Below are 27,613 nucleotides of genomic sequence, written 5' to 3'. Positions count from 1 at the left end.
GTGACTGGAAGAGGCAAGCTGCCCAGCTGCTGTTTAGGCAGGCCCTGGGGGATGAGACCCCTGGACACACCGAGTGGATATGCCCAAGGGATCCTGGCTTGGGGTAGGCTGCTCCCCTAGCCTGAACAGTAAATTCTTTTCTCTAGCCCTGGAGTTCTCTCAGCTCCGTACTTCCTGCAGACAGCGCTAGAAAGGGGAGGCCAGAGGTTGGAAACTGGGCTGAGTCCTGTCTCTGGCATCTGCTGGCTGTGCATGTGGGTGAGCCACCCAGCCTCTGTAGAACACCTGGGCCCCTGCTCTGGTGTCATAAACACTACCTAGCAGGTAAAAGTGCAAAACGCTTAGATGAGGCTTTACCTGTGATTTCTACATGTGGAATGACAGCGTGAAGAACTATATTATTACATAACGGGAAGAGGCAGAATGACTTATTTTTAAGATTTCCTTGAGACTTCTAGGTATATAATAAGTGCAAATGTGTATACACATTCACCAGAAATGGGGAGTTCCTAATGCATTTCCCTCAGCCAGTAGAGAAACATGCTGGGCACACGAGGAATTTCTTTGCACCTGGAGGTGTTATTTGAATGTCATTGGTAGTGGGGGAGCCCTATTAATAGACAAGAGGCATCATCATGCATCTTTACCACAGAGCCAATTGATAATTCCTCTGAAGAGTAATGGGAGCCATCCAAGAAATTTATTTACATCCACACTGAAAGGTACCTGGGAAAATTGTGGCTCTCAGCCCACATCTCAAGACCCAACTTCAGTGTGATATCCCTGATTAATGGCCTGAGTTGTTGGAATCAGATGTCTGCCCAGCAGGAAAATGAAGAAAGACTTCATTAGTCAAAATGATGAAACCTGAGACCAAACATCAGTGGGAAAAGCTGAAGAACACCCTGCCTGGGAATAGCAAGACAGCACGTCATGGGGAAGAGAGGAAACCAAGAACCTTGAGGGATGGTGGGAGCCAGTGGGGCTGTGGTGTACATCATTCAGAAATAACACATGGTTGATGGGCCACTTTAGAGTGTGGCATATGTACATAGAGCCTTCTGGTTGGGTTTAGAAATGACTCCTCATCCACCCTCCTTCAGTTCCAATGAAATTCACTTAAACCCCAGGATGCTGTGAAAGGTTGGCAGAGGTTTTTTCTCTATGATGTCTGCCTCAAGGTAGGATGGGCTGGCAGAAAAGCATGTGCGTAACACCGAATTCACCAGGAAAGCTGTAGCTCAGGACCTCGCCCAGCCCTCAGGCCCTCAGCAGGTTGACTGGGTAGGGGGAATACCTAGCCACGATGCTCACCCTCTCACCATCCCCCCTATGGCAAGGCTGAGCTCCTCATAGTGCTCTTTGGGCTTTGGCAAGTTCAACCCAGCCTCTGTGGTTCTGGCGAAGGTGTGAGGGTGCCGAGAAGAGAGCTGAGCCCCTCTGAAAGTTGTAGTGGGGATGGCTGTGTGTGACCTCCTTTCATTGGGTATCTCAGAAAGGGAGCAACATGCCCTGCCAGGACTGCCTTGATTCTGCTGTCCCGCTGTCCAGGATGACACAGGAAACAGCATCAAAGAGTTGCAAAAGCCCTACGTTCAGCTGCTTGGTCACTCCCCAGTGGCTTTTCTTGGTCAGCGTGTGACAGTGTGCGCTCTGCATACTGCCACCTGCAAACTTACCTGGGAGGGAGGCTGGCACACTTGGCTCCTGCCGGTGAATCCAGTCCTTCCCCTGGCTTTGCCGATTTCTCTCGGTTCATTTGCTGCAGGATTGAGTTCAATTCACTAATGACATTTGCTTTTGGGCCTGAGAGAATAGGGCTTTTGACCTCCGTGACATCACCCCACAACTTGGAGGTCCTTGGCTGGATGACCTTTGTCATCCCGGGCTGGGTACTGCCTGGTGGGGGTGGGGGCGCGGGTGGGGGGATGACGAAGCTGTCTACATCCTCTTCCAAGAGCGCATCTTGATAAAGTGCGTTGCTTTTATGAATTATGGGCTTCATTTTTGGCTTTGGAGGTACGGGGGGCTTGTCAACCACAAACGCCTGCCCGTCTGCATAGACCGTGCAGGTGTCCATGCTCTCCCCGCCTTCAGAGGACAGGGTGGAGATGCTGGACACGGTGGAAATGGTGCTGGTTGTCTCGAGATGGTGGTCGCTGCTGCTCCGGCTGTCCACCTCCTCTATCCCGGAGTCCGTGACTGCGTCAAAGCTCTCGGGGGGTGGCAGGAACGAGGTGGGCAGACAGTTTGAGAGGCTGGCTGGCTTCTTGCTGTCTGCAGAGCTAGCTGGCTGGCCAGAGTTCCACGAAGGGGACGGGGGGGTGTCACTTTTCTTCTGCTTTGCCAAGTCAGTGAGAGCAGGGACAGAAGCAGCACGGTCATCAGGGATATCAAAACTATTTGCAAATTCCAGGGGAGGAGGCAATGGCTCTGTAAAAATAAAATCCTCATCCAAGTCCACGGATGCCAGAGGGGGAGGAGGGATGCGGAATGGCAAAACCACTGCCTCTTCCATGGAGCCCGCCGCCACAATGGTCCTGCCGGGCGTGGCGGTGGGCTCGGGGGCAGCGGAGATCTGTAAAGCACCTTCGGTTTCGGAAACGCCTTCTGGCACTGTGGAGGGCAAGTGGTCTGGCTTTACGTCCACATCATCTCTTTCCTCTTCCTCCTCTAGGGGGGCACCTGTCTTGGTGGCGTCCACGGTGTGCACCATCAGCAGGCCGGCTGACTTTTGCTGCGCTGTGTCCACGATGTTGATGAGCATGTTCTTTTTGTCCTCACCTCTCCGGTCCTTGCCCAGGTCCATCTCGTACTTGTTTTCTGTCTCCTGCCGCCGCAAGGGCCCTCGGGTATTCTGTCTGGTGACTGGAGGGAAGCCAGTCTCCACACTGGGCCGCATTTTGGTATCAATGTAGAGAGGTTTGTTGAGGTCAGCCTTGGGGGGCTCCCCTTTGGGCCCCTGCTGGGACTCCTTCATGGCTCGGTCCCTCGCAGACAGCGCCAGGGCCAGTGGGGAGCTGGGATCAAGCAGCCGTCCAGTGAGGGGGTGGACGTAATTCTCAGGGCTGGCTGTGCTGCTGCTTTTGGGGGGCGCTGCTGGGCCGCCCTCAGGCCCCTTGGCTTTGGATGCAGAATTCAGGGGCCTCCCGGCCTCTCCCTGAGCACCAGCCTCACCACTGCCCACGAAGTGGTTTTCAGGCTCCCTTGGTGATGCCCCCGGCGTGGGTGACACCAGCTGCTCGGAGCCCTCCTCATCGCCAAACCCACCCTCCTCAGGGAACTTGGAGGGCCGCACCCGGGGGATGGGCGGCCCCAGCCCCACATCCTCATCCCCCAGATCGGTGGAGAGGAAGGCTGGGGAGTTCCTCCTGGCTTCTAGCCGCTTCTCCCGGTCACGGACAGCGCCGGCAATGGCAGCGGCGAAGGGGCTGCTGACGGTCAAGCTGTCATCAGGCCGCAGCTGGCCCGGTGGCTCTGTGGCCTGGGGATCAATCTCCATGCTGCTGCCCTGGCTGCTCTTGCCGCTGCTGCTGGTGGAGGGCTCCTTGACAATGATGGTGGGGATGGGGATGGAGCACGTCTTCTCGGGGCTGTCCTCCACATTGGATTGCTTCACCAGCATGCCCTTCCGCCTGGCAGGCTTGGCAGGCACATAGACCGCTTTGCTGGCGATCTTCCCTACCTCTGAGTATGGGTTCTCAGGCATCTGGCCCCGCTTGTTGCGGAAGGTGGCCTGGGGGGTGGCGTTCCGACTGTAGAGGTCTTCTGAGTCCAGGGAGTAGCGGTCCAGCTCTCTCCTGTAGAACATCCCCTTTTCCCTCATCATGGTGGCCACTGTGTCAGACCTGGTGGCAGGAGACACCTTGGCGATGGAATTTGGATTGAATGCAGGCTTAATTGTCCCATAGACTCTTGGAGTTGGGGACTTGGGGCAGTTGTAGGTGGTGGGGGAAGGTGGTGGCGGAGATGGGGGCACAGACTGTGGTGGAGGGGGAATATCCTCAGAGGTGTCTGGCATGGACAGGCTTCTGGTGAATTTCAGCATTGGAGGGGCCAGAAATTGTCGCTCTTCCTCTGTTATTCCTATGAGTAGAAAACAGGTTTAAATTATAACAATAAGAAAAAGCCTTCTAAAGTTTTTAGGATTGTGCAACCCACTACATCTCCACAAACTTAGACAGCGTACGCTTGTTATGAAACACAACAAAAGCCACAATGCTGCAAGGTTAGTTATATGGCCCACTTTGAGCCAAAAAACAGAAAGAAGACAGGTGCAGGGGTGCAGTGAGTCATTCTCCAGACATGTGGTGCCCAGCACAAGGTCAGGGCAGCAAGGGCCTGATGCCAGGCTGTGTGCAGCTCTCTAGGCTGAACCCCACCTGCCAAGGCTCCTTGTGGCTGCATGTGCGTGTGTGTATACGTCAGTATGAGTGCACTCTTATGGCAGAGTGGGCTGGCTAGACCAAGAACCTTTTTTCCTTGCCCCTGTCAGACTTGGAGGCCTGAGGTGGTCACTTTCCCATTGGAGGGCACAGGGCATCTGCTCACATGGCACATATGGTGCGCAGAGCCAAGGACTATGTTCCTGCCCATGTGTGCAGCCAGACCTGCCACCCCTTAGGGGAGTGTCTGCCTGTCGGGGTCCTGTGCATACTAATAAGAGGCGACGGTATTACCGTGTTGGTTCCAAGGTAACACAAACCCATCCTGTCACCTGGATTGTCTGGGCCATATGGAGGACTCTGTGCATACTGGAGTCTCCTGGGCCCTCGCATGATGGCTGTGAGGCGGCTGACTTGGGGGTTCTGGAACATGCCCATGAGGGTAGTGAGCCTTGATCCCTTTTAACTAATGAGAAGGTGGCCCACACAGCCCACACAGGAGCAGGACCCTGAGCAGTGTTTCCTAGGGGACCTGGTGAGCTCCACGCTGGTCCAGACTGGACCCTCCAGAGCTGGGCAGAGGGGTATGGCAGGTCATTGTGATCACCAGAACCCAAATTTAGCTGATTTGGCACCAATTCAAGCCACGTTCTGAGACATGAATGATGGAAGCGTGTGGATGTTGAAGGTGGCTGAAGCCCTGTGGTGGCTATAGTGGAGCCTGAGCACCTCTGGATGTGCCAACTGGTGTGACTACAAACGGCAGCAGTCTACGACATGAACACACAGACAAGAAGCAATGCACAGTGACACCAAGGACCAGGGTCTCACAGGGGCATGCAGGTTTTTTAGAGGCAACAAAACAAATTACTTGAAATTAAAAAAAAAAAAAAACTCCTAAGACAAACTACAATCATTTGTTCCAATGAAAACTTTCATTTGATAAGGGTATTCCAAATTTAACATACTCCTTATGGGAGGATAACTAAGCATCGCTGTGATTGGTTGCTAAAGGCATCTGTATTGACCATTTGCTCTGTGTTGGTTGCCTGACATTTAAGTTCCCAAGGAGTAATAATTTAAGAATACACCTTATACAGTAAACTGGGGTACATTCAAGTTACAGATTCCAAACTGGAGGCATTCACTAACCTGATAGAAAGATTCTGCTGTCTGACAGGAGGAAATCAATTGTTATTAACCAGTAAGGATGCAGTCATATAACATGGTGGGTGTGCAGCTTTGCCAGAAGCCCTGAGTACGTTGGGAGTGGGCAAGCTTGACGAGCAGCAGACACCACCACGGTCACCTAACGCTCAGGTGCTGCCTACTGTCATCCTCCTTAAACCAGAACAAATGAGTCCTGTCTCTAGCGGCATTGCCGGGAGGTTGGAGGCCGAGGCTGGAGCATGGGGCAGCAGCTGCACACACTCTTCTCTTTATAGAGCAAGGGTTCACCATGTCCGGCAGGGGCCTTGACTTCTAGGAGAGTTGACATGGTAAAGGCAATGCTGGATTCGCTCCCAAAGGGACCGTCTCAAGGGGTCCAGTTTGCCTGGACCTGTCAGAGTCTGTGGAATGACTGGGGTATTACAAGGAAGGTAAGCCATTTTCTACAACACAGAGTGCACTGTTCCATTAGAGTTCAAGAACCTGACCCAGCCACCTGGAGAAGTATGTCCATTGAGCTCATCCTACGAATTTAGGACCGTAGGGTGTCCACTTACCCTGCCCACTCCTGTCCTCCCCTCATTGTCCTTCCTGGTGTATGGTCCCCTTCACCCCACTGGTATTGTCCCAAATAAACTGGCTTCAGAATTAGAGAATGCACATGGATTTTGTATCCTTTGGGGTGGGAAGGTTCATACCCTTCCTATGTTCAAATGGCTACCCAACAGGTAAGGCCAGGTGCCTTTTTGGTGGATAGGCCTCATGGGGATTGGCATGGCAAGGATGCCAGGGCAACCTGGGGGGCCCCGAGGCCAGAACTCCCGAGGGGCTCTGAGAACTGTATGTGAAAGCCAAGGGGCAACTTCTTCGGGTGAAGGTCACGCTTCTTACCTATCGATTTCTGCCTTCGCATCGTACCTCGAGGAAGGCCCAGAAATGGGCCTTTGGGGCTCCCAGGAACAGTGGGCGTCATCACAGCGATCCCTTGGCGTTCATACACGGACTGCAAACCCAAAAGCCAGGGTGAGACATGGCCCTGGCCAGCCCATCACATGGTGATGGCTAGAGGGCAGCAAGGGAGCTCTGGACACAGCAGGTGCTGGTCCCTGCCTTCCCCAGGAGCAGTGTAAAGTCTCTAGTGACTGCTCACAGGCACAACTGTGAACTTAGGGAACAGCCCTCCCTGAGCCTTTCTCCTCAGTGTTGATGGTGTGAGGTACAACAGGCCCTGCTCTGAGCAGCAGAGGTGACAGTGACATCATCAGTAGACCAGCTGGGCAGACACATCTGTGAGAGAATTGGGCCAGGATAGATACCACAGAGCAGTGGGGTCTGACCCAGGCCTATAGCTTTGCTCTCCATGTGCCCTGTGACCTTGGCCTTTGTTTTCTTCTGTAAAACAAGCCAGTACATCCCACAGTATGCATGAAGGTGACCAGGTACTGTGCATTGTGTGGGTGGTGAGTTGTGCTGGCCAGCTTGAGTGAGCTGTAAGATTTTTCTGGATGGTGGCACTGAGCCCATGGGAGGAAGCTGTTCCTGGTGTCATCCTTCCTCAGGCCTGCTCTAGGAAATGCTGAGAGTTCTGTGGTCTATCTTGAAGGTGGACTCCCTGCACACCTGAACCTTTCCCTCAGCACTTCCATTGGCACTGCTTTGTCTGCAGAACTGAAACTGCTGGACAGCCAGTGCTCTGCCACCTGCAGAGGGGCTCAGAACAATCCAGATGCAGACCCTCACTGGAAACATTTATGTGCACACTTTTATGATCCTGGCATGGAAATAGACCTGCCCCATAGTCTCCACAGTCTGTCTCAGCCTGCAGCCCTGAGTCTGGGGAGGGAAGCCAGAACCTGGCCCTTGGGAGGTCAAGGGCTGTCCTAAAGGCTGGTCAGGGGTTGGAGACTGTCCGGGTCTAGGTGGGGCATGTGGATGTGTCAACGAATAGGGGTGCTACCTTGTGAAGTTTTGAAGGTGAGGGCTGAAATGAGCACATGGATTTGAATCATTAACAGCGGTGTTTATTTTAATATCTGTTACATAACTCTCAAGGCAAAACTATAATATTTGTAGGTGTTATTGTTTAAAAAGGCTAGATTAAACTAAGCCAATTTGAAACTGGACCAACGAAAATACTAAGCTAAGTAACCATAATGTGTAGTGCTCGGGCCTGGCTCCAGGCACCAAGAGGGGCACTGATGGCTGGCTGCCTGCCTGTGGGAAAGTGAGAAGTAACCCAGAGGTATGAGAGGCCTTGGCTTTGCCAGGACATGCTGGAGGCAGGGTGTCAGCAGCCAGTGCCCTTTCCCTAGCTGAGGATCATGCCTGATGGTCCGGGGAAGGAGGCACTGTAACGGTACCTGACCTGAGCCCAGTCTCGGTCTTTGTTAGATGTTTGTGTGGAGGCCTCTGCTTACGAAGGACCACTGTCTGTATTTCTGGCCAGACAGCTGCTTTTATCCTGGAGTAATGAATCCAGATCCCTCTGTCTGAGGTCTACTTCCAAGGTCCTTTATGTCCGCGGCTCACAAACCCTCAGCTGAGCATGTGGTGTGGGACACCGTCCGGGCTTGGGGCTGAGCAGTTCAACTGAGAGTGCAGGGCAGATGAGGCTTGGGCTCCAGCTGTTCTGTGCCCACACTGCAGGCCTTGCACTGGACTAGGGTATTCATCCTGTGTCCCCTTGGATTTGGCTCTGAGCGTGCACAGTGGAGGGAGTGGACCTCCATTCTGAGAGCCCTCTGCCCATGCTGAGTCATACCTGACTGCCTCCCAGTCCACTGCAGGCCCCGACCCCACAGTCCCAGGGTCGCAGCCACTCACATTCATATCTGAAACCGTTGGGAAGCACCGGCTGGTGGGCCGCTGCTTGATGGTCGCCACTCTCGACTCCATGGCCACGTTATCAGCAGCCCGGGAAGGTTTGGGGGCCGGAACTATCTCTTCTGGTTTATCTGCAACATAACCGTGGGGATTAGAGTGGCCACAGCCCAGTCAGGAGGGTGAACACAGTTGGGAGAGTGCGGAAACGCAGCAACTGCACCAGTGCCTGAAATCGCAGGCGAGCCTGTCACAGAGAGCACGCGCACGTCTCTCCCTGTCCCACGCATTGCTGCCAGGGTGCCCTCAGTCCTCCTGACCTCAAGGCCTAGGCGACCTGGACACAGACGGCCCAGAATACTCAACAATGCGGCCTCTTCTCCCCCAGGGCTCTGGAGCTCTCCTTTCTTCAGAGACTCACTTTTTTCTCACCAATGGAATTTATTCTTGTTGGTATTTGCTAATTTGTGAAACTTTTCAAAGTGACTCCAAATCATGGTTCCCTTTTGTGACTACATGCAATTTCCAAGACCGGGACTGCACCCAAAGCTGGGCCTTTGAAAGCGTGTACTTAGAAAGCCAGGGTAGGTGCCAGAGGCCCCAGATGTTAGCACATGTTGCATAAGGAAGTTCCTGTTATTCTCCCCACAGTAGAATGTCCCCACTTTTCTTGAAAAAGAAAGCCAAAGGTTTAAATGATCCTTAGAAATTAGAAATGTTTAAAAAGGGAAATTTAAAACATAACCTGTTTTAATTTGAAAACGGAAACACATCCTAGAACTGGCTCTGCCTCTGGGAGATCTGAGATCAGGTATAAGGGCCCTTCTCAGGCTACTGGAGCACAGGGACCCTAGACACCGAGACCTACAGAGTGACCCTGGCCCTGCCCTCATGCATGGGAAGAGCCTCGCTAACCCTAGTTGTGCACTTCATGAGCATTCTGGGCAGGAGCAGGAGCAGTAGGCCTCCAAACAGTCTGTCTGCGCCCTAAGACCTTCTCTTAGCAATTTCAGCCTGTCTGCGAGGCCTGGTGGCTCCCTTTGAAATGAGTGCCAGATGAGAAGGCCATGTCTCCAAGTTATTCCTCAAGATCCTGTGGTAGGCACTTGCAAAGGCAACTTCTTAAGAGGAGGTGATACACTGGCAGAGTTCCCTAGAGCCACAGCACTGCCCAACGAAGCCCAGGATGAAAGTACCACTGTCCGAGAAGGCAGGCAAAACCCAACAACTCCCCTCACACACATCAGGCGGGGGGAAGTGGGAAGGGAGTGTGTCAGGGAGGGGACTGGCTGGCACATGTCATGGTCCCTTGACCTCTTGGAGCAGCCAGTGCCCTCACAGCCCTGACTTGGTGGAAGGTGGCCGATTCCAGACAAGGTGGCAGATTCCAGGGGTCCCTAAGCAATAGCTGCAGTCTGTATCCTGCCCTCACCAGGTCTCACATTCTGTTAGCCTCCAAGCAGTCTCCAGATTTATAGAGATATGAAAAGAGGAGAGAGGATATGCAAGAGACCAGGTGACCTATAGAGCTCGAATGGTCACTGGCCCTTTAGCGGAAGTTTTGTGGACCCTGGTCTGTGCCATTATCCTGGTTTACTTGCTAGTAGGGTTATGTAAGTCATGCAGGGCAAGGAGGACTTTAACCTTTCTACTGGTCCCACCCCCATAAGCCCAGCAGGTGCTTTCAGATTCTTGCTTCCTTCACTCTCATCAGCTGACTGGGCTTGCAGGCTCACCCAGCCCCTCTGCGTGTGCCTCTCACAGTGTCTTCTCTGGCTCTTTTGAAAACATAGATTTCCCCTTGTGCATGGTGAGAACCTGCCCCTCTGGGGGTATGGTAAGAAATGCCAAACCTTGTTGCTGATGGCAGTGGGGACACCTTCACCTGTGTCCGGGACCCTCTTTGTCACCCTCCAAGGGTCCAGCTTTTCTTGCTGGAACGTCCTGGCTTTTCTTCCTTCCTGTGTCTTGTCATTTGTGCCCACCTGCTGCCATCTTGGTCATCTGCTTCCTTGGAGAAACCTTCCCCTTGCAAGTTTGAGCTAGGATTCATGTATGTCTTTTGATGGCTCATATTGAACATAGGTCTCCTCTACCACCACCATGCCTGTTTGCTGGGTCTTGCTATCTCTTGATTTAGTTCTGGTGACGTATGGATCCTCCTCTGATGAGCCAGCCTCACACATGTAGGTCCAACTTGGTCTGTTCCTTGAATATATCCCTTGACGATGTCCTTTGACATTGGCTCTTTGGTTTTGCTTCAGCTATGATATGGCTGCTAGTGGCTTAGCAGTGTCTTTATCCAAGACAGGGGCCAGGATTTCTCTAGCATCAGGATGCTATATCCCATCACTGCAGTGAGACCCAGGACAGGACCTCACAGAGTGCTGAGAGCCACCAGCTCTTTTCCGTGGTACTGGTCCTGTTCCCTCTTCTGCCTCCTATGGAGGGAGAGGCCTGGGGGACCCAGAAACCTAAGCCCCTAACATGAACCCAGATAGGGAAGGAGTGACTTGATCCCCAAAAAACACTGTGGGGCCTTCCAGGTGCAGGGTTTTGGGGCAGCTGAAGAATCCATCCACCTCCCATCTGCACACACTGTTGGAATAAATTAAGGCTCCCTCCTGGCTGCATTGAGCCCAGGGCTGCATGTCCTGCACATGCCTGGGCCAGGACCCATTGATTTGAGATCTGGGAGAGGTCCAGGGAGCACCTGGCTTCTGGGCAGATTGAACTCAGTGGCTGAAGGAGGCAGGTGGGGCTGGATGCTTGGGGGAGGGAAAATTTTCAACTTTGAGCACTGTTGGAGGTGACAGATATGGGACGCAGAGGGTATGGCCCTGTAGAGAAGGGCATGGGCGTGGCATGGAGGCCGGCATCCAGGGCTGGCTGTGTTGGGGGTATGTCTGGTATATTGTGGGTGAGGGGCACAGCAGGAGCAATTGTCCTGTGGCTGAGTTGAGGTGCTGAGCCCTTGCAGAAGCTGTGAGTCTGTTTCTTTGGCATTAAGCTCTGGAGCCGATAGGGTGGGCTCATACCCACTCACAGTACTGGAGGAATATGGCAAGCATCCTGGGGTACCACCTAGACTCTTCATGTGCCCTGAAGGAGCAGGCACCCTGAAAACATGCCTAAAGGATGGGCATGCCTCGGGTGAGTCAAGCGTGTCTCGCTCAGTGACAGTAGTCCTTGCCTCTGGTGGGAAGTCAGGTTTTCATCTCATTTCTCTTCATAGGATCTGGCTGTAAGCTGTGGGGCAGGAGGAGGGGTTCCAGTTCTCAGAGAAAATAGTTTGTGGGTCAGTGATGCTCCAGGCCATCCGGTAGATGTGTAGGACATGCCAGTTCCTTTCCTTGAGGAATAAAAGATGTGCTGTGGATGGGATTCTGAGAAGGTCATACAGAGTTGCCCAGCACTTGTGGCCTCCTCCAAAAGGAAGAGCTAAAGCTACAGGTGGCTGCTGCATTGGAGGTTAGTGAGCAGGTGAGAAGACAGATTTCTTTTGGGAGGGACACAACACACAAGAGGAACCAGGAGTACAGGGCCAGCAAACTCCATCAGTTCAGACACCAGACACTCTGGCCACTGGATAGTTTCACCGTGTCACGGGCTTGTAGCCCAGCTAGGGGGACCAGGCAGTCGCTTGAGCTCAAGTGAAGTTCACCTGGCCCCGCCTGCTATCCATATGGGTGCCTAGCTCTTTTGGGCCATGGCAGCAAAACACTTACTTGAAAATCTCTAGGGTTACCATCAGAATGATCTGCTTCACCTAGCTGGAAAACATTGTTGGATGGCCCATAGTCAGGGCACTGGGGCCGGGGATTTAGCTCAGTGGTTCTGCCGCCTGCCTCACAAGTGCAAGGACCCGAGTTTGATCCCTGGTGTGTGTGTGTGTGTGTGTGTGTGTGTGTGTGTGTGTGTGTAGAGAGACAGAGATAGATAGATAGATATAAAATTAATAATAATAAAGTCAGGGCATCATCCTCACCTTGTGTCAGGATGGCTAGCATGGTCATGTCACGATAGGTGCATCCCTTGGAACCAGGGCCACCTTGAATGTGGACTGTCCTGGTCTCTGTTTAAATCTTGTGCCTCTGGCTCCATCCCCAGTCCATAGAACCATGGGAGCAACCTGGTTTATGGAAGTGGTAAGGCCAGAGGTATTGTTACTTTGAAAGTTAGAGTTTATGCTCTTTGTGAGATTCAGATGACCAGAAGAACACCCCCATTGCCTGATTCACTGACAATGGGAGCTGGTGGCCTGACCACTCAGCCCCCGTCTGTGAGATCTTGTTTACTAGAACATGAAGACCTTTAAGAAAAGAAAAGTGTGAGACTGCAAGTTCCTGTTTCCCATTCTGTGCTTGCTGGCTCGTGAGGATTAGGCTTGATTTACAAAAGCTTGGAACTGGGTCTCTATTCAAGGACTTGGTGAAGAGGATTATTGAGTCCAGACCCCTGCAGTGGTAAAATGAAGTACTTGGTGACTGAAAATAATCCCGTAGATGATTTGAAAACCGGCAAATCTTAAGAAAAACAACCGGCTCACAAGCTGATGAATGCTCCAGCAGTGACCCGTATTTTAATTCTCTAAGCAAAGTTAGGATCTCTTTAGAAGACAGTTGTGTTGCTGAAGGGCCATAAATTGCAAACTTCTGGGTGCAGGAAAGAATGGCTTGGGAGGCAGGCGGTGTGTTTGTCAGGCTGGTTGGGGTGTCACAGCCACATTTCTCAGGAAGGAAGCACGGCCTGCCCTGCCTGTCACCAGGTCCCCCAGCCTATGAACTGTCTGGGTATCGCGAATCCCCTGAGGGAGTACAGTTCCCTCATGTTGGAGATAGCTTGCTGCTGTCCTGTGCTCACTAAGCCAGATGTCGTCAGCTTTGTGGGACAGAGTCCCCAAACTCTGGGAGGAAGGAACTCTAATCACCACACATGGAGGGAGGCAGGGAACCCTGAGGGGGAGGCTGCTGGCCAACCCTCCCGACTCCCAGGGGATAAGGAGAGCCTCACCAAGGTGACTGTAGCCTGGGGGTGGCTATGTGTAAGGTGGCCACTGCTCTCTCCCTCCACATGCATCTGAATCACTGGTGTTGCTCCTTATGCAGGGTGGCATCCCACTTGCACTAGGGGACGGGACTGGGGGCACTGAAGATCTGCAAGTTCAACTTTCTCAGAACTGGAGAAATGGATCTTGGTTCTCTTTCCTTCTTGCCCTGCTTGTGAACGCCCTGCCTAGTGGTGGAAGAGTAACGGTCCTTCTTGAGTTACATCCCTTGTCTCCACCAGCACCCTGCAAAGTGGGATGTGAGCTCCAGGGAGACAGACGTGAATACAAGTCAGCCCGTGGCAGGTTAGTTTTCAGGTGAGAGCGCAGTGCAGGCATCCTCTGTGGCACTACTTCTAGCAGGAAAACAAAATACCATAGCACCAGACAAGCTGCCTCTGGTCTGTTCTCCCAAGAGGCAGTGAAGAAGCTGCATGGGTGGTCTGGGCCCTGTTGGCCCTGCAGGCTCCAAAAAGCCACACCTTCCCAGGAACAGGGTCTGTGGGTGCAGCCAGGGGTGCTCAGCCTGGTTGGAAGTCATGGATCCCTTCACAACTGCCTCCCGTCCCCCTGTTAACTCTACTTCCGCTTCTTCCAGAGCCACCCGTGGTGGTTGTGTGTCCATGAGGGCTTGGATGGCAATCATGTTTGCCGTGGGGCCAATGTGCAGCATGGTATCTAGGGACTAGGAAAGGATCCCTGTGAAAATTTAGGATTAGCAAGCAAAGTACCATGCCTTGTTGGGAGAGCTGGGATTTGAGGCTGCTTCACTTTTGCAGGAACCTCTTAACGCTGCAGAAACAAGCCCCAAACAAGACGGCTCAAAAAGACAGACATTTACCCTCTCAGTTTTGGAGGCTGGAAGTTCACAGTCGAGGTGTGGGGCAGGAAGTGAGGTGGCAGGACCCAACAGTTTAGGCTGGTCCTCCCAAAGAAGTGGAGCCTCCCCTGTGTACCTGCTGTGAGAAACAGTCCCCAGTGCACAGATGGGAGCTGAGGCTTCAAGCTGGCAGGGGCTGTGGCCCCGGAGCCCATGCAACACTCCGAGGCTGTGACTGTTCCTCAGTTCCCTTGGCCTGACCTGTGTCCCTCACAGAATGGGGTGGGCCTCAGCTGCTGGGACCTTTGGGATCTTCTTGCCCACACCCTCATGTCCTGTTCCAGCCTGGGGGTGGGGGAGCATTTAGTCTACAGGCAGTTTCCTCTGATGTTCAAACAGAAAGCAGATTTCCACTGTCCAGGACTCTTGCTTGTTCTCAGGGAGGATCTGCCCTGGCTTCTGTGTGTGCTCCAGCGGAGTCCATAGGAGGTACTCACTGAGGCTTCACTGCCCTGGGTCCTGAATCCTTCTTGACAGTGGTTTGTTCTTGGCCAGCTATGTGATACCTGGGTCTTTGGGAGCCTATGGTGCTTTGCCTTCTTCAGCAGGGCAAGGGATTATATAGAAGAGTAACCCCAGGACCTTCATGAAAAAGGACATCTCGTATCTGGGCATCCACCTTGTCCTTGACACAGGGAAGACCTAGAAAGCCTTCTAGGGGCATCCTGGGTAGCCTCACGTGGTATGAAGGCCTAGGTTGCTGCAGGACAACTACTAGCATTGAAGGGTCAGAAAAGAGAGGCGAGGCCACAGAGGCTTTGCCTCCTGCTTTAGATAGCATGTCCTGCTCTGTTATTGGCCCAGTTGATCTCCAGTAAACCCTGCCTCTCCCCCACCTCATTTCAGTGACTGGGTGGCTACATCTGTGGCATATTCTTGGCACAGTGCCTACAGCCCAAGGAAAAAGTGGTTTTGAATTGAGAGTGCTGCTTATAATTGTTCTGGCCAAGGTCTCAGTATACAGTTGGAGAGTGCTTGCTTAACTATCTCAGGTGAGAAACATCTGAGATGTGGCTACTGTTGGAGAAAGAAAGGGCTCTGTTCTCAGAATACATGTGGGCCTGGTGTCATGGTGGCACAGCCACACTGTTGCCCCCCACATCTTACCGTATGATGGGGCAGAAGGCCCAAACTGCCTCTGCCACCAGCACAAGGGAAACTTTCACTATGTTGAAACAGGCGGCATTTGCCCACTGCAAAGGGAATCCAGGGTCAGGAGCATCTAGGGGCTCCTGTGCTTGCACCCCTGACTGGCAGCCCATGTGGCTTAGCATCTGGTGAGCCTCACTGGGAGTGCCAAGGCCTCTGCCTAGCCATGGCAGGTGTGACCACCAAGGGTTTGCAGTAACTTCACAGTCATGTTGACATGGACACAGTTCATGGGGAAATACTGGAGATGTCAAGGGAGTCACAGACAGGAGAAGTCAAGCAGACTGAACAGACCAAAATGGGACTTGTTCCAGGGCTGGGGCCCTTGGGCAAGATCTCAAAACAGGGAGAAGACGACATGAGGTTCACGGCACATTGTAAACTTCACATGATGGTCACAAGAGGAATTTCTCTTCTACTGGGGTGTGATGTGCAGGAGGATTAGAGACAGACACTAGGGCTTCCCTTACCCTTCTTCTTCCGGACTGCAGCTTGCAAACAGAAAGGGAAGTGCTGTGAACCACTGGACAGCAGCCTGCAGCCTACACCTGGTGCCTTGCCCAGCTCAAGGTGGCCATGGGAGACAGGCTGAGATCCAGCACTGGGGGACAGGGGACTGGGGGCACTGAAGAGCTGCAAGTTCAGCTTTCCCAGAACTGGATCTTGGTTCTCTTTCCTTCTTGCCCTGCTTGTGAACCTCCTTCCTAGTGGTGGAAGGGTACTGTCTTTCTTGAGTTACATCCCTTGTCCCCACCAGCACCCTGCAAAGTGGGATGTGAGCTCCAGGGAGACAGACGTGAATACAAGTCAGCCTGTGGCAGGTTAGTTTTCAGGACACTTGAGGTCCTGCCCAGCTCTGAGGTCTCTGGATATCCTGTAGTGGCACCCATTAAAAAGATGATCTATTTGCTGTCCCTGTTGAGAGGATCCCACAGTGGCCCCTGGAAAATCAACTCTGGACTTGCTGTCAGCATTCCTACTTTCCTTGCCCATAAAATGTGCCTCCTGAGGATGTGGCTGAGGTTTCTCCAGTGGGTTGTGTTTGAAGCGATAATAAGGTGAAGACAGTGAAGGATGGGACAAAAGGAGAAAGCTGGGAGACACACAGCAGGACCACCCTTTTCCAAAGGACCAGAGCTGTATGCTGAGCCCCAGGATGAGTGAGGGATGGCCTTGGGCCCTGAAGGATGGTCATGGTTTGTAGACCTCTCCCATGGGAGAGCAAAGAAGGCTTTTTTCTTTCTGTGTTTGATGTTTTTCATGTGCGAGGGCTAAAGATCTCCAGTGGGAGGCTGGCATCCGTTGAAAGGGATGCCCAGGCAAGGCCAACGAGAGCCATTCAACTTTCAGCCTGCTGGGCCAGGAGCTTAGGTTAGCTTCTGTGCCCACATGATTTGCCCTCACCAGTCCTGTTCCTGCTGCCAGTGGGGCAAGCATTTCCACTCCCTTACCATCCTAAGGTTCAGAGCTACTCTTTCCAGAAGTGTCCCTGGTCTCCCCATATGGTGTTGAGCACCATCTGAGAGGTCTGCTCCAAAGTTCCGCCATGCTCTGCATGGCTAATAGTCACCCTTGCCCAGTCTACAGGACAGGGACAAATGGTTGGAGCCTCTCTTTTTTGCAGACCTTTTAAGGCACTGGGTGCTCTCCAAACTTGGTGTATCGATGCCATCCAAGCCAAGGCCCCAAGTGCTGGAGCCTTAAGGTCTGAGCCATGTCTGGCTGCATCAGGGTGTACCCTGCACAGACTTCCAAGGCTGAGCCAAGGCAGCAGTCAGTAGGGGACCCTAGACAGCAGGGTAGCCGCTGCTGGGATCCTGAGGTCTGCTTACCTTTGTCCACTAGTGAGAGGCCCAAAAATTCAAAACAAAACAATGTTAGACAAACAGGAAAGAGTAAAGACACCCACAGGCTCCCCAGGGTGATGCCAAATGTAGAACTGCCCAGCCATGCAGGGCAGGGAGGGGGTACAATGTCACTGAAGGAGACAAGCAAGCCAGCGGGGGGCCATGCATGGGCTGGGGCCTCACAGGGCAGCACGAGCTGGGTGGGTTGGGTGGTGACTCTTACCGAGCTCCTCCAGCTCAGCAGTCATGGACTTGGAGCGCAGGGTGAGGGCTGTGGTCGGTGCCCGCTTCGGAGGTGGGGGAGCTTGATAGACAAAGAGATAGGAATGAGAACTGCTGCAAGGCCCCATACTGTACACATACTCCCCACATCTCCAGACACGGCAATAACAGGGCTAAGGGCAGAGGCTGGCAGGTAGGAAGGCCGGGCAGGTGTCACTGTGGCCTGGGTGAGTCACATGGCAAGGAAGTTCTGTGGGCTGGACCTTTTGGGACAATGTGGGTTTGCTTAAGATAGAGTACGATGGGCACTCGGCCTACGGAGGGAGAGAGGCCTGTCCAGTTCGTCTGCACAGAGTCTGCTGGTGACTAATGGGGCATGGCTGATAGACCACAGATAGTTCTGGCAGTTTGTGAGCGCTCAGCTCTTACCCACCACTGCCAGACTGGGCAAGGGCCCTGCCCCACCCTGTCACATGTACAAAGGCTTTTTGCTCAGCTGATATTGGGTTTTAGGGAAAGCTTGGCACTGCCCTCCTGAGATGGAGCCAGAGTTCTCTAGGGAGAGACAGCCCTGGCCTTCCTGTCTCCAGCTCCCGCCTCCAGGCATCCTTCCTGTGCTATCCCCTGGCTGCATTGCTCTGTGCATCTTCTTCCAAGCCCAGGATGACCTGCTGTCACAGGATTCTGTATCCTTGGTGCTACTACATAGCTGCTTTTTGTGGCTAAAAGGCTTTCTGTGCCCCTTCGTTTCATCTTACCAATGGGGCCTGTGCCTGGGCAGGAGCATGGCGCCAGGTCAATGTTACATTCCTGGTGGCCAATTTTAGCCTCATGCCATATCTGGGCACTCTGGAGTGGTCCCATCTGCCCACAGTGGCCCTACCCCTACCCTTTGCAGAGAGTCTTGAGAGGGGCACGCACCTTTTTTCCTCGCGGTGTCATCAGGGTCCAAATTCCTGGTCACCGTGACGACCTTAAGGACGAGGTGATTCCCTCCCTGGCGGATCATGTTCACCACCTGCCTGTGGCCGACTTTGACAACATTCTCATTGTTAACCTGCAGCAAGATGAGGACAGATCAGTGGCTAGGTCAGCAGGAAGGAGCGGCAGACAGCAGGCAGGCTGAGGGGACAAGTGGTCTTCTGAATCTAGGGGCCAGCACAGGGAGTGAGAGGAAAACCTTAGGAGACGAAGCAAAGGTGCTTTTGAGAAAACCAGAATGAAAGCTGCTGTGGTTGGAGAAGTCACTCAGCTGTGCCCAGGGAGGCTGCATCCTGCAGCCAGCACCGCCATCTGCCCATGGCCCGGGCCCAGCCAGCACTCTGCAGCTTCTGGGCAGGACTTAACCTGAGTGCGCTCACTGCTCTCTCCTGTGGGCCTGGAGTAGTTCTCTCAGCCAGCGGCTCTGTGCAGAAACCCAAGAGACTTCCAGGGTCGGGCCTGAGTGACAGCTTCCCATTTTCACCATGAAGGGGAAATATGGCGCTTAATTGCTTCTCATGTACTTTGGGAACACACGGGACATGGCCCATTTCCTCTGGAAGCTCCCTGTCTTTTCTCCCACCCATAGGCCTGAGATGGCATGAACAGTGGTGGTGAACGTACTGCACACATGCTGCAGTGGGCTGTTCGTTGTCATTGAAAGCTCTAAAAGGTTCACCTTCACTGGCATGAAAGCTTGGCTCAACAAGGTGCTAAGGGGGAAGAGCCCTGACTTGTCCCAGGGGGAGGAGGGAAAACGGCCAAGAGCTCCTAGGATAGTGGGTCACATGCTTGGAACTTGATGTGGCTTCCGCATGGACACTGTGCCACTGGGCCCTTTCAGAGCTGTTCCCTCCCTCACTTTAGTTTTGCCCTTCCCTCACATCCCCTGGGGCAAGGATGCCAAGACTCCGGGATACCCACAACAGGGGCACTGGGCTCAAGCCCCAGGCCTCAGTCCTTCACAGCAAGCAAGGTGTAGAGCATCCCTTCTGTGTCCACTCCCCAAGGAAACTGGCAGCTTCTGGGAATGACACCCCTGCCTTCCCTACCACGTACATGACCCAGATGCAATTTTCAAACATTGCCGTGGAAATGCTCAGCTCACTGTACCTTGACAATGAGCCTGGCACCTGTCCTGTAGCTCTGCTGCCCGGCCCACCACATGTGGCTTCTAGCTGAGGTGGGAGAGTGAACCCGCTGTGCAGCGAAGTTCAAGACCAGTTCCTGCACTTGTATTGAAACCCGTCCCTTCGCAGTTGCCGGCCACCACACTGCTGCACTTCTGCTATGGATTCTTTACAATTTTAAACAATGTGTGCCCACAGAAGAGTCAACACAGGGCAAGTGCGCTTCTTGATGAATTGCCACCAGTCTAACACTCTGAGTATCCGGACCTGGATGAGAGGCATGAGGCAGCCTGCTGTTCCCCGCAGTGGGGACGTAATTGCCAAGGCTGCTGCTTTGTCACCTCCCCACTTGGATCCACTCATCTGGTTCTCCCTAGCCAGCATGGATCCTGTCCTGTCCCAAGAGCGCCCTCAGCCCTGGAGAGGGACCATCTAGGTGAGGACAGCGTGGTGTTGGCAGGGTGACTCCGGCAGCTCTCCTCCCTGACTTGCTCCACTCATAGGTGGGAAACCAAGTTAACTTAGGAAGTGAAAAGGGCCGGGTGGAGGAGGGTAGTGGGAACTCACAACAGGTGGGAACAACCGGCCCAACTTGGCCACACTTGATGTTCAGGCTGCGCTAGCTCAGAGACAGATGGAGCACAGGCTCTGGGCTGTGGCTACTCTGTTGGTCCTCCCTCTCCTTCCTTGTCTGCACTCCAGAACAGTGACCGGCACTCAGGAACTCACTGATTTGTTCACATCTTCCCAGGGCTTTTGTTCTGCATCCCCACTGAAAGCTGGGAGATGCACGTGTGATTTTAACACACAATCTGTCCCTGCTATCCAGAGCTTATGTCCTCATGGGGGAGCCATCTGACCCCGAGTAAGTGAGCAAATTATAATGGCAGATGTGCTGAGCACCAGCTGAGAACATAGAAACTGCGTGGGTAGGGTGGGTAGGCACCATGTAAAGGGTCAGGCAAGGTGGCACGAAGAATGACAGGGAGGTCACTCCATCAAATCCACTGAAGAGGAGCTGACATGTCTGTAGGGCAGCAGAAAGGGCAGTGGGATTCAAGTGGCTTGAATACCAAGATGAAGAGTTAGGTTTTGGCCAGGGAGTGGCAAGATCTGATTCAAGTTTGAGGACCATGGATCACTCTGCTTCTGGAGTGGAAGTAGAAAGGACAGCCAGCTAAGTGTGGGGACAGAGTCTAAACTAGGGCCAGTGGTGCAGAAGAGCCTAGGAGGAGGCATGCAGGATGCCAATGTGAGGTATAGGAACCATGCATAGCCTCCCCTGAATCTAGGGAAGGCAGGACAAGCCTACCCTTGTTTAGGACTGGAACATCTGAGAGTTAAGCACCACTGCAGTTGTGGGAGGTACCTGGGAAGAAGAGTCACTGTCTGGGCTCAGGCACTAGAGGCTGGCATCCTTGGAGAGAGGAGCCCCTGGCAAATTAGCTGGTAGCAGAGAGCCTCCAACTGTCCATCCACCACATTCCTAGGGTTGGTCCTGCTTGGTGCTGGGTTGTGACCGGCTGCCTCGCTCAGGATGGAACCCTGGGTGTTGAACAGGGCTCCTGCAGGGGAAGCACTATCACCTTCCATCTGCCAGCCATCTGTGGGATGTCCTCTGTCTAAGGCTAAGGGAAAGGAGGGGCTAGAGTTAGGCTCAGCAGCTAGCAGGGCTTATCTCCTGAGGGCTCATGTGTCTGCTGGGAACTTGGGCAGTCCAGCCCTGTGCAGCCCCACTGCTGCCCATGGCCTGCCTCTCTAGAGTCTGTGTCTTCTAGAATCTTCTGTGTCTGTTGGTAGCTGGACATTGCTTTCCTGTGACCTTGACCAGGGCTGGTCCTTGGCTGCTGAGGAAGTGGAGGTTTGTTCCTGTGCCTGGGGAGGACCAAGGGGTTGGGAGCCTCTTTCTCTGAAGGTAAAAGGCAGATGCTACCACCATTTGGGGAGATGAAAAGAAATAAATTGCTCATTACGGACTCTTAGGCAGCTTTGTGGGCTTAGGCAGCTTTGTGGGCTCACACCTGTGCCTAGACACCTATGGAAATGGAGGATGATAAGGTACAGCAGCTGAGGGTCTCAGTGTCTCCAGAACCACCTGTACTTCAGGGTCCTGGGTGTTGCGCAGCCAACAGCTCGGATTCCATCCTTGTGCTACCTTCGCACAGTGATAGAACCCTTGCCCAGGTAGGCTGCGCCCTCAGAAGGGGTGCCTGAGATCTGAGGCTTCCGGATGTTCTTTACGAAGAAGCTGCTGCTGATACCCTCACCACTGAGCAGTATCCCCCAACACTCTGATAGGCCTACCTCTCAGCATGTCACAAAAGATGGCAGGAACTGCTCACAAGATTGGAGGAAGTAAGGCTCTGATCAGCTCAGAAGCGCCACTTGGCAAGGAGGATTACAGATCCTTGCAGGGGCTGGAGCTAGGTTTGCCACTGGAAGCTTTTGGCTGACTTTCCTTTGCTGTCCCGGATATGTCTAGCCTGGGTCTTCCTGTGTTAGGAGTATTGCTCTGCATCCAGGGCCCAGACCTACTTCCAAACGACACCTATTACACAGAGCAGCTCTGGGTGTGCCCTGCTGCGTGCCCATCCTCCTCGGGGCTCACCCCACCCCTCTTCCCACAGCTAGGGTGGCATCCGGTGAACCTCTTCCATCCTGGCCTTCCCCAGCAGCCCTCCCGAGGAAGGAGTACTGTGGGATCCAATCTCAGTAGAATGAAGAGACTATACGGAGCCCAAGTCAATATACCCTACATGGCTGACACCCCAGAACATCTGCACAGGCAAGTTTTTCCCCGCGAAGCCAGTGGAAGGATGAAGGGTCCCGTTACATTGCTTCTTGCAGGGCGCCCTTCCTTGGGTGGGGCACATGCCTTGCTCTGATGGGGTATCTTCTCAGTAAACAGTGTCCACTTGCTCCCAGCTCATCACATCGTGTAGGGGTGGGGAGTGTTGTCAGCAGGGCCTCACACATCCCAGGATGTTCTTCTCAGTCCCCATTCTGATAAATCTCAGGTTGGCAAGGGCCAAATCCTATCCAAACAATGCTTTAATCCATGTTGACTTAGTTGTCAAGACTGAAAGTCCAATGCTTCCGTTTCCTGAGTTTCCTACTCCACATGGTGTTGGTAGTGGGGAGCCCTGCAGCTCCCCAAACCTTAGCTAGGCACAAATGCTGCTGTATGCGTGGAACCCACCCAGCCTTCCTGGGCCCTGATGGCACCTGCCCTGCTGGGAGAGTGATTGGATTTGTGACTTAGACTAACCTCTGTGGTGACAGAAAATTGCTATTCATTGCCTCTGATGCTGTCCTTTAGAATTTTGGAAAGGGACAAAATGAACTCTGTATATTGCTGGTCTCATGATCAGTGCAGGTTACATTTGAGAAATTGATTCTGAGCCTGCAGCTGAATGAGTTGAGCCATATGCTGAGTTTCCAGGGTTCATTTCCCTCCTGGCCAGAGATGGAATCACACAAAATATTGGTCTTATGCCCATAGTCGGTGCCTGTAAAGGGAGTGGGAACAAATCAAGGGACCTGATGCTGGTCTTTGAGCAGGAGGAGGGAGCAGTCCAGTTTTTGTCATTCTGTGAGTTCCAGCTAACCACAGATGTGTGCTTATTAGCCACAAACATGGCTGTGAGGCCTAGGATGCCCCTGAAGATGAGCCCCCGATGCCTCCTGTTGGTTGGTTGGTAAAAGCTACTGAAATGGCCCAGGTTTCACAAAGGCAGCTCCAGCATAAAGCACACAGTCCTGGTGACATGTATTTGTAATGTGACCGCGATGTGCTGGTTAATCTTATCGGTTGTTTTGAGAAATGCCTAGGAAATTAGTAAAGCACACTTCTAGGTGTGTTGGTGAGCGTGTTTCCAGGGATGGCTGGCATGTTGGGCAGCGGACTGAGGAGAGATGTGGGTGGCACAGATACAGCAAAAGTGGCAGAACAGGAGAGCCCACCAACCATGCTGTCCCTCCATCCCTCACCCCTTTCTGGCCATCGTGTGGTGAGCAGCTTTGCTCTTATGCTTCTGCCGTGAAGTCCTGCCTTGCCACAGGCCCAGGAGCAATGAAGCCAGGTACCAATGTAGTGAAACTGAGCCAGAGTAAACCTTTCTTCGTGTAAGTTGTTTTTCTCAAGTATTTTGTCAGACTGATGGAAAGCCCTCAATACGGGGTCTCCAAAATCAGCTGGGGCTCAGAGGTTCTACAAATTAGGACAGGTAGTAATGCCTCACTATGTGTCTGTTTTGCACTCATCCAAGGGGGGCTTCACATTTTGCTGCATGGCACACACCATGAGCATGCTGGAAGGACCCACTAAACTAACCCAAAGACAGGAAGCCCCCCGAGGAGAACCTGGTTGCTCCAACAGCCTGTGTCTAGCTCTGAACTTGGGCAGTGAGCAGAGCCTATCAGCTGAGATGCTTCAGGGCGCCAGGGCCTACCTCACGGTGCAGGCTGGGCACACACAGTGCCCCATCCACGCCAGCCAAGTGCAGAGAATCGACCCTGACCCACTGCCTACATGGATCTTTCTGGATAGGAATGCTGATGCCCTCCCCTATTACCCTGTGCCCCTGTCTCCTCCTGGTACCACTGCTGAAGCCTGCCTACTTGCTGCCTTGCACTGAGCTGCCAGCACATCAGCTCTCTATGCCGACACACCTGTAATGGGTCAAGTTCTGTCCCACTCAGGCCCATATGCTGATGTCCCAGCACAGAGTGTGACCTTTTTCGTAGAGAGGCCTCTACAGATGCAGGACAATGTGGTCACCAGAGTGGGCTGTTCACAGTGTGACTGGTGTTCTTGTACAAAGAGGAAGTGTGGATGTGCACAGACACAGCGAGGGTGCTGTGAGAATGGGCAGAGCTCTGGGTGAGGCTTCCATAAGTCAGGTACACCAAGGATCATAGCAGACCATCTGGAAGAGGCCTGAGCAGGCTTTCACAGCCTGGACCTCAGATCTTTAGCCTTTAGGACTGTGACAGCCCCTGCAGTGAAAGCTCTCACCTGTGCTCTCCCCAGCCTCACCAGATTGCACCACAATGCTTTTTCATCAGTGCTGCCACAGCTCACCTCCCTACCACCCCACAGTGCCCACCTGATTGGCATATCTCCAGCTTTCCCTAATGTGGACAGAGCCTGGAAGAGCCAGAGCCTTGTCTTGTGCCTTGTCCTCCACCCCCCGGATCCAGTGCAGGGACACTGGTTGTTAGTAAGGGGACAAGATATCCCATGTATCCTGTTTAGTCCTTGGCTCTGTACTGCTTTCTTCCAGCACAGACCATTTCCCCCAAAGCCCTGCTGCCCTGTATTGTAGCTTGGTCTCACCCCACCTCACATACTACACCTTGAAGCTGGGAAACTGCAGTGGACTGAGTGCAGGTCCTCACCTGGAGGTGAGCACAGACCGCTGGGGGTGATTAGGTAACAGGGTGATTCATGAATGGGACTGTTGGCCTGTGGCAGCCCCTGTGTGAGGACCTATGTCCAGACATCTGTCTATCTGGAAGTGGTATAGTATCTTGCTATAAACCTCATGGCCACCAGAACAGGGGAAGAAATTCCCTCAGCTTGGGCCTGTGGCATTCTATTGCAGCAGTCTGAGTAGACCAAGACATACCTAGGCCTCCTTACCCTGCAGCCCAGCCACAGCCCCTCCACTGGGGCCTTTCAGAACTGGCACCCTGTTCCCGCCTCACGTTCTCAGTCACATATATGGCCCCAGACCTCAGGTGACGGTAGAAAGGCGCGTGACCCCCGAGTGACTGGTGTTAGTCAAAGGGAAGCTGGCAGGCAAGGCAGAGGAGTAGATCAGGCGCTGCTGTCCACCAGGCCTGCAGATGGCAAATGCAGCTCCGGCCAGCCTCAGCCACAGCCTTCAGGGAGCCCTTGTTCCTCCGGAGGGAGGAGGTGTGAGTGGAAATTCAGAGGGCAAGCGGGGACGCTACCGTTGGAAAACGTCGGTGGGACTCCTGGGAAGGACCAGGCTTTGGAGTCAGGAGCCCCATGGTCCCCCACTTCACAGACGTCCTGTCAGAAACCTTCGTCTCCCGTGGGCCCCTCGCTGGACACATGGATGTCTCTGAGAGGAGACTGTCGTCCTAGGAGCTATCTTTCTAGGCCAGTCCTATTCTTGCCTGCGGGCCTCTTGCCACTCTGCTTCCCTCTCCTCCCTTCTCCATCCCAGGGCTGAGCAAGCTTCCCTGCAGGCTACACTCCAAGACAAGGCACCGGCACTGTCTGTATCCCTGTTTTCTTCTACCTTTGCCGGGAGCACTTTACCTTGGATGAGTTATGGCGCAGGAAACTCATCATTTACCGGAGCTCTCCTGGTCTGAGTATGCATTTCCAGCTGTCTCCCCTTGGCAGCAGAAAATGAGGGGTAACCCCTTTCGTGCACAGCCATGCTGGAAGAGCCCAGATGGGCTTTCCAAGCTGCACAAGACCATGTGGTAGCAGCACCCACCATAGAGATGCTGGGACCTTGGGGCTCCTCATGCTCTTCGTGCTTTACCCTCCCATTGTCCCCTCAACCATGCAGGTCTAAAGCCCTTCCTCCCCTGCCAAGCTTTGCAAAGTAAATAAACTTGGCAGAGTCCTTCCCCCCACAGCAGGAAGTATCCCAAGGTCAGAGCTGCAGACTGTGGCTTTGCACTTTCATAGATCAGTGCCTGGGGTGCAGGTGAGCACTTTAATGAGGCACATGATGCCAACTGGCATGTGCCACAGTGCCTGGAAATACACTCCCAGGGAAGAGCAGGGCAGAGGTGCAGGGTGCCTGCAGCTCAGTTCAGTTGAGTTGGGGTTAATTGAGAAGCCCAGCTCCAAAAAAAAGCAGTAGGGGAAAATCAGTTGTTTTCTCCTTTCTACCACAGCAGGGACAGAACAAAAAGCTTCAGGGTCTTTAGAATCTCCCAGTTTATAAACAAACCTAAAATCAGTTTAATTTGCAGTAGGTCTCTGGCATCAGGGACAGTCCTTACAACAGATGCCACAGCTTGCTTATGTGCTGACAGAAACTTCAGAGTAGGTGGAAGGCTTGCTGCTTCCTCATCTGCTCCGATTGGCATCTTGAACTTCCACAGGGTTTAATGCCCCTGAAAAAACCTGCACCTGCAATTCTGGCATGTTGCCATTGGAGGGTGTGTGTGTGTGGGGGTGTGCACACTCTGGTCACTTGTCAGGTCCACAGAAGGTTCAGACAAGCACTATGGCTGGCTCCATGGGGTTGCCACCCTAGAGCAGAGAAAGACTGTTCACAGACCACAGATCCAGTTACCTGCAAAAAAGTGTGACATGCTTTTCCAAGCAACTCTCCTTATATAGGGACAGGCAGAAATTTGTGGAGGGAGTAAATCACAGCCAGGTAGATGACAAGACCTTAAGCCACCTGGCACCCAGCCACCTTTTCAGGAGTGTCTGTGAAGAATGGGAACACATGCTTTCCTTTGTAAAATCCCGCACCCTCCTCCCCCTGGTTTTTTGTTGTTGTTGTGGTTGTTGTTTTGAGACAAAGTCTCACTATGTAGTTCAGGCTGGCCTTGAATTCACTCTGTAGTCCTCCAGGCTGGCCTTGAATTCACAGCGATCCTCCTGTCTCCATCCGGCTCTCCCCATTTGAATTTTTATTTAAAATATCAAAACTATGCACGCATACATTCTAAAAAGACAGTTCTACAAAAATTGGTACAACAGCGCCTCACTTCTTACTCCCAAAGCTTTCAACCGATTCTCTATTATTTCACCTTCAAATATCTGTCTATTGTTTCTGTGATATTTACATTTTAGACATGATATGCTGACACACCACTATGGAAAATGATGACTTAGCTCAGAGTTTCTCAACAGTGGCACTACTGTGATACGGACTAATTCTTCTTTGTGGGAGTGCACTATCCCTGAATTCTACCCACGAGATGCCTGCACCTGCCCCAGCTCTCCCAGCTGAGACCTTAGACTTTGCTGCCATGAT

General features: G+C 53.0%; 1 protein-coding gene across 13 annotated transcripts in view; it reads right to left on the bottom strand.

The window, feature by feature from the left end:
* Shank2 (SH3 and multiple ankyrin repeat domains 2) overlaps positions 1–27,613 on the bottom strand; it is a 511,573-nt gene that overhangs the window by 9,846 nt on the left and 474,114 nt on the right. For 2 of the 13 annotated variants that reach the window (XM_010635716.3, XM_010635704.3), the window contains 8 exons: positions 18,442–18,577; positions 17,522–17,602; positions 17,284–17,304; positions 15,922–15,942; positions 8,379–8,509; positions 6,447–6,558; positions 5,538–5,558; positions 1,680–4,086 (listed from right to left, as the gene is read on the bottom strand). In XM_010635716.3, the coding sequence (XP_010634018.1) occupies positions 1,680–4,086; positions 5,538–5,558; positions 6,447–6,558; positions 8,379–8,509; positions 15,922–15,942; positions 17,284–17,304; positions 17,522–17,602; positions 18,442–18,577 (2,930 nt within the window). The remainder of the gene's footprint in view (positions 1–1,679; positions 4,087–5,537; positions 5,559–6,446; positions 6,559–8,378; positions 8,510–15,921; positions 15,943–17,283; positions 17,305–17,521; positions 17,603–18,441; positions 18,578–27,613) is intronic. The other 11 variants (XM_010635706.3, XM_010635718.3, XM_010635712.3 and 8 more) reach the window with 10 other exon arrangements.

This window comes from Fukomys damarensis, unplaced genomic scaffold (assembly GCF_012274545.1).
Source record: "Fukomys damarensis isolate Sample0158 unplaced genomic scaffold, DMR_v1.0_HiC HiC_scaffold_27, whole genome shotgun sequence".
NCBI classification, from domain to species: domain Eukaryota; kingdom Metazoa; phylum Chordata; class Mammalia; order Rodentia; family Bathyergidae; genus Fukomys; species Fukomys damarensis.
This window is presented reverse-complemented; position numbering and strand designations above follow the sequence as displayed.